The sequence below is a fragment of the Galleria mellonella genome, unplaced genomic scaffold (genome assembly GCF_026898425.1).
Source record: "Galleria mellonella isolate WM207_F2 unplaced genomic scaffold, CSIRO_AGI_GalMel_v1 utg1217, whole genome shotgun sequence".
Lineage (NCBI taxonomy): Eukaryota > Metazoa > Arthropoda > Insecta > Lepidoptera > Pyralidae > Galleria > Galleria mellonella.
This window is the reverse complement of record NW_026441984.1, coordinates 616,972-623,755: the sequence shown is the minus strand read 5'-3', so window position 1 is coordinate 623,755 and position 6,784 is coordinate 616,972. Positions and strand designations below refer to the sequence as shown.

Sequence of the window (6,784 nt, the reverse complement as noted above, 5' to 3'; positions counted from 1 at the left end):
TTCCTCTGCAGGCTGTAAATTCATTGTCATAATCCATCCATCAAATCGGGGGGAAAAGGAATGTTAGTAATGAGGCCTAATTGACTCATTGCTAGCAATACACCCTATCAGGTCTACGCGGTTCCCCTGGAAACCGTCGCGGTTAATCCTAGTAGAATTCGTCATGCTGGGCTAACTGATCTGTCTTTTTATCCTTACCTGTCATTCCTCACTGGTGCCCGGGTATTCCGATAGCGCAGATGAGGTTACCATTTCATTAACACCCATTAAAAAGCACTTCAAATCGAAACACGACTGTTTCACGGTAGACTAAAAACACAAATGAAACAGAGTTACCCAAGGAAGTAACAACAAACAAAAGACTTCTACAAAGTCTCCCAAAGCTGCAAAAGTTATGCAATAATGTCTAATTAAAGTTGTCGTGTGGTCCCGCTATAGAATGAGTTACCCCTTCCTTTTCCGTGGATATCATAAAAGGCGACTAAGACAGCTTAATGTTCGAAGGATGGGCAGCAATGTTTTTCTTAAAAGATCACCAACTGCGATTGCCAAGCCGCCTGCCAAGCGTGAAAATTACTGGCAAAACCCCTTAAGGAAAGGCTTATGTCCAGAAGTGGACAGTTAAAGGCTGATATGATGATAATGGTGATGGGATATATTTAAAGAAAATTAATATGAAGGGTCTTAGTAAAACCAATAGATTTGAAAACACAACCTAGCCCGAGCAAATTTAGTAAAGTCCGTTTCGTAAATTGTCTCGACCGAGAATTGGACCCGGAACCTAATTACGTTCGTAATAGACCTACAGCTGTGTCAGAGATCATCATGTATTGTTGCCATATTAAGTTTATCATCATCAAAATTATGCAGTTTTTTTTGTGGATTTCAAAAATTGCCATTGCCAAATTGGCATGGAACAGCCTACCCATTCCTTTCCCGTGGGTATCGTAAGAGTCGACTAAGAGAGGACGAGAGATGGGCAGCAGCGTCCCTCTTAATGCATCTCTGAAAGCCTAACTGCGGTTGCCAATCTGCCTGCCAAGCGTGGCAACTACTGGCAAACCACTCCATGGGGACACTTATGTTCAGCAGTGGACGGTTAAAGCCTGATATGATGAAAATGATAATGATACATATCTGCGATGATTTTTTTATATAATATTATTAATAGCTGCATATATATTAACAGTTAATGTATTAATGTTTAAATTTAAATCAGGTGGGTCGTATGCTTGATTGTCACCTCAGTGGTATAAAAAAAATTTACATGCCTTACCATGCCACCCATTATATAGTACATTACAGCAGCGGCCAGTAACTGAGGCATTAATGGACGAACGTGTAAATGTGGGCCGAAACGCAGCCGAGGCACACATACGTGAGTCCATCAATGCCTAGTTGTGGCCAAGGCTTGTATAGTACTTTTCTCAAACAATGCGCGGAAATAATAAACACAATTTTACTTTTTAAGTTCAATGACGAATAACGAACAAGAATAATTTTTCACGCGCCATAATATTCATTTGTTTTTTTTTTCAATAAACAGCTTTCTATTTGCAAGCCAGTTCAAAATTTAACTAAAACCTTTTATTAGTTACCTCCTTGGTAGCCATGTTTCGAAGTAAAAGGTCATTCCATTTTTAAATTACAGGACAGATATGAGTTTACATAGTAATTTATCTGGCCGCAAAACACGACAGATATGGATTATCATACAACTTTTGCCGGCCGCTGCCCGCATGTATCTGGTCAGTACGGCAATTTTGATTTATCTCGAAGAAGATGGTCAAAATAATGCTTACATTTCCAAGCATGTTTGAGAAATATATATATATATATATATATATATATATATATATATATATATATATATATATATATATATATATATATATATATATATATATATATATATATATATATATATACCCATTACTGTATACAACAGGCAGAATACGTTGGATAAATGCTATACTTTAAGATCTTTTGTAACATAGTATTCCGCAAATAAATTATTTGAATAATGATTCGATAGATTAGACACTTCAATAGCTTCTTAATAATGGAACATTCGACTTGGTTCATAAGAAAATGTTCGTTTTCACTCCACTCGGGCAGATAAAGTATTAAAATACGAAGATTGGACGTTACCCGAAAAAGTTTGCGGCTTTCACCTTCGATACGTCTGTAAGAAAATATATATTTGATTCAGTGGCTACATGAGTAAGTTTTAGAAACTTTACCTATACGTATCAGATTACGCACGAGAGAGATCCATTAGAATTTTCTATTCAAATATACAGTATTAAAAGTTTTATTGATTTTTAGGATTCTATACGCCCAAAGGCAAAAACGGAACCCTTATAGGATCATATCCGTCCATCCGTCCGTTTGTCAAGATCCTTTTTCTTAGAAACGCGTGGAGGTATCAAGTTGAAATTAATATCATATATTCAGGTCAGCAATCTCTTAAAGCAGTAAAAAAATAAAGCTTTTAAATTGATGCAATCAAAAGTTACAGCCGTTTATGTTTCATTTATATCGCATATTTTGTCAATCGCAAAGAGAATCAAAACTTTTAGGATACTTCCCGTTGACCGAGAATCATTAAATTTGTCAAGAAGCAATATCATGTAGCACAAGTAAAGGATAAAATCTGAAAATCGTAAATATGTAGTTATTTTCCAAAATACAAATCTTAACCTTGATGATTTTGTACGGAACCTTCGTTGCGCGAGCGGGACTCGCGCTTGACCGGCTTTTTATACTATTTCGAATAGCAAACACACTAACAAGTCAACTGATAGAAAGTGGTACCTATTGTCTATAGATATGATCTGTACTACGAAAACCATAGAACAGCGACTCCCAATGTGGTTTCAGCGGAACCTGGGGGTTCCGTGAAAAAGTCACCAGGTTTCGCGAAATTGTTAATATAGTGAAACAATTTCATTCATCACATTTAAAAATTAAAGGAAACTATAAAGTACTATGTTTTTCGAAATATTTCTAATAAAAGCTTTTGTTTTTATTTAAATTACAGTGTTTTTGATTTGTAATCATTTAATACTAGCGGCCCGTCCCGGCTTCGTACGGGTGGTCATTTTTACAATATTTTACAAAGTGGTTATTGTGACATAACCATAATAGTTGGACATATAGTATCACAAAGTTTTTTGTAGTTATTAATATTTTCTTCAATATTGTAGAACATACTTTTGTTCTATCACCATTAGTTTCCGCAGCGCACGCGACGAAAGATATAGCATTTTTTTACACCTTGAGTTACGTTACTAAAGTTTTAGTAAGGATCCCTAATCTTTTCTAGCAATAAATATAGCCTATGTTACTCAGTGTGAATGTAGCTTTCCAATGGTGAAAGAATTTTGGAAATCGGCAAAGTAGTTTTTGAGTTTCTTCATTACAAACATATACACACACAAAAATACAAATCTTTCCTCTTTATAATATTAGTGAAGATGTAGATGGGGTTCCATAACATAGGGTATTTGGGGAGCGTTCCGTTGTCTTAAAAGTTTAGGAACCCCTGCCATAGAACATACTGATATAAATAATTACCCTCATGTTTTGCTATTCCTAAGGAATAAGCTGTTATGTCTCGTATCAAGTAAGTCTTTTATGGAACAGTATCTCGAAATATTAGATGAGCAGGAAATGATGATGATGATGACAATTATGGTGATCGTAAGCTAGTTGAATTCAATACAGAAAAGATAATACTAAGCTGTAAAATAATAATATATTTAGAATAATATATTGGAAGCTAGCCAAGTCCGCGTCCTGTGCCGAGGCTAACACGACAAAGCCCTTGTATTTTATTGAATTTATATTCTTATTAAGTTTCATACGGATTATAAAATTAATAGTTGTATTTCTACTCTTAAGAGCTGTTAAATGAACTGAAATTATCATTATTATTGCTGGATGTTGACCATGGTTAGAGCCATTCCGTTATTAGGGTCTTAGGTTCCAGAGTTACTCTTGAAGAAACTCGAAAAAGTCTAATATCTTTTAACTAAATAAATAAGTAAACTTTATTAGTTATTTAATGTTTTTTTTTTTCATATTAATGTAAATCAATCACTGGCATGATTGATTATTTTCGATCAAATTTTAATGACACCTTTTACACGTATTCTATAATATTTAGAATAAAATCTAATTATTTTATTGTCACTCTAATGTACATTATGCAGAATATAAAAGAATTAATAGTTATATGTTTGAATGCCATTACTGAAATTTCTTTCTATTAGAAATTGAAGTATGAATTAATGGAATACAAATTAGACGCAATATTGAATCGAGCAGATAATTACTATACGTGTTGTGTCGTGCCTAGTTCATTGTAAAGGTATACATACAGTTTGTAAAGGTGTTAATTGTTTAACTACGTATTGAAATTCTATAAATAAAATATAATACAGTCGATTTTTTAATACAGGTACATGTGAATTGATATAAACAGATTACATAATCATGATGTGGAATTATAACTATTATGTTATATTTTATATTTTACTGTGTAAAAGTGATGCCATTTTTCAATTGCCAACTAACAATAAAGATTATTTGGGCATTTGTGTGAAAAATATAATGAATCAAATTGGAACTGCGTATTCCTTTAAAGATATTACATTAGCAAATTCCAATGATGCGATTGGCAAAACTCTTAATGACTTACAAAAATACAGAGTTGTAATAAGATCATTTTTATGGGAAAACCAACCTTATTCTAACCAAATATATCTGATACGAAGCAAAAACTATTATGAACTTTACAATGGAATCGATAAATTGAAGCAAGATACTTACTGGAATCCAAGAGCTAAATTTATAATTATTATTAATAATATGATTGGATTTATGAATGAAACTTCTAGACTACTCGTATTAAATAATATTTTTAATGTAATTGTTGTTACAAAAACAAAGGAAGTCAACAATTTCTCTCTATACGGGTTTTTACCAGTGAAAGACAATTGTAATAGGCCTAAAGTGAGAACACTCCAATTGGTTTCAAATTGTACAAAACTTGGCGAAATAAACAATTTTCTTTTTAGAATATCAGTCTTTCCAAGTGATTGTAAGGTGAAGTTATTTACTCGCGAATACGAGCCATTCAATTACGCTCCAGGAAAAGGCATAAGTGGAATAGATGAGTACATTTTAAAGTTATGGGAACAAAGGCATAATATGACTATTGAATTAAGAAATACTGGTAGAAGTTCAAGAATAGAAAATTTTATAAAAAACTTCAGTGATGCCAATGCGTTTCTTTCTGAAAACCATAATCATGCAGTTGGAATGTTCGGAGGATTCTCATACAATATGGAGAGAAGGGCTGTACTAGATTTTAGTTATCCATATATGGTTGACCATGATATCATTATTATTGCTCGAACACCTGATCTTGGGAAGTGGGAAGCTATCATTCATCGGTTTAGTTCCATTATCGGTGTTCTCTTGATTTGTTTGTTTGTAATATTTTGCATAATGTCTTCATTATTACTAGTTTTTGTTAAAAAAGGAAAAGACATAGTTCGAGACGTGCTCATAGTTTACGGATACTTTCTGACGAATATTTCTGTTAAGAAATTGAACACTCGATTTGTTGCTCGGATTGTAATATTGAGTTTATTGTTATTTGTTTTCCTTATGGTCAATATAATTCAAGCTTTTTTACTGAGTGCTAGCACAAGACCTATAAGAAGACAGCAAGTTAACGATATAGAGCAAGTTTACAAAACATTTAAACCCATTATACTTAAATCATGGAAATGGAAGTTTGAAGATCAGACGAACGATATGGATTTTTGTGACGTCGTATCTGAATGTATGGAAAAACTGATTAATAGTAATAAACTAATGTTTACCTCAATTTCAGACACCTATTACAATTTAATATCTTGGGAGATGATTGATAATTTTGGCCGATTTCACCTTTATAGAGTGCGTGAACCAGCAAGATATGTGTATAGAGTGATGTACTTTACTCGCGGTTCGACTGTTCTGTCCTCATTGAATAGACATATACATAAGATGACAGATAATGGTCTTATATCTCATCACATACAGACGATGGAATTCCAAGCTCGACTGAAATCGAAAATAAAGTATTACGATGGATATGACTCAACGGATATGTCTGAAATAAAAGAGCCATTTATTGTATTGCTACTCGGATACTTCATCTCTATTTTAGTTTTTGTTTATGAATGTTTTTCGAAAAAAGTATCACCTCAACAGTGATGCCTTTGTTTACATTTGCTTCGATAGAATTAATTCGAGCACTTTGCATTATAATGGACACTATTTTTGGAACACTTGGAAATCTGGATACTTTTACACCAATTAAATTGACAAATAAAACTGTTCTTAACATTTTGTTGTTTTATTGTTTTAATATTATATAAATAGTGATGGAAATTCATGAATTTTAATTGTTAATTTACGACGTGATCTCGGCAAAGAATGGAACACCCCTTCCTTTTCCACGGGTGCCGTAAGATGCGGCTAAGGGAGCTTAATGGTGGAAGGATAAGCAGCAGGGTATTTCTTAAAATATCACCAAAGTCTAACTGCGGTTGCCAATCTGCCTACCAAGCATAGCAACAACTGGCAAAATTCTTCCAAAAAAGGTGGAGGTCTATGTTCAGCAGTGGTCAGTTGACGGCTGATGATAAATCGTTACTTTGACATTTTTTTATTTTATTTATTTATATACTACAAACACAATATATATATTCATACAAACACACAC

At 33.3% G+C, this 6,784-nt stretch overlaps 1 protein-coding gene across 1 annotated transcript; it reads left to right on the top strand.

Moving 5' to 3' along the window:
• Positions 1–4,616: 4,616 nt before the first annotated feature.
• On the top strand, positions 4,617–6,364 carry LOC128201798 (uncharacterized). Its single transcript, XM_052899801.1, has one exon. The coding sequence runs from the start codon at positions 4,618–4,620 to the stop codon at positions 6,271–6,273; it is 1,656 nt and encodes a 551-aa protein (XP_052755761.1). The 5' UTR covers position 4,617; the 3' UTR covers positions 6,274–6,364.
• The last annotated feature ends 420 nt before the right edge of the window (positions 6,365–6,784 follow it).

Bases quoted from the DNA above. Each gene is read 5' to 3' on its own strand.
- LOC128201798 (XM_052899801.1), top strand. From the start codon at position 4,618: ATGAATCAAATTGGAACTGCGTATTCCTTTAAAGATATTACATTAGCA.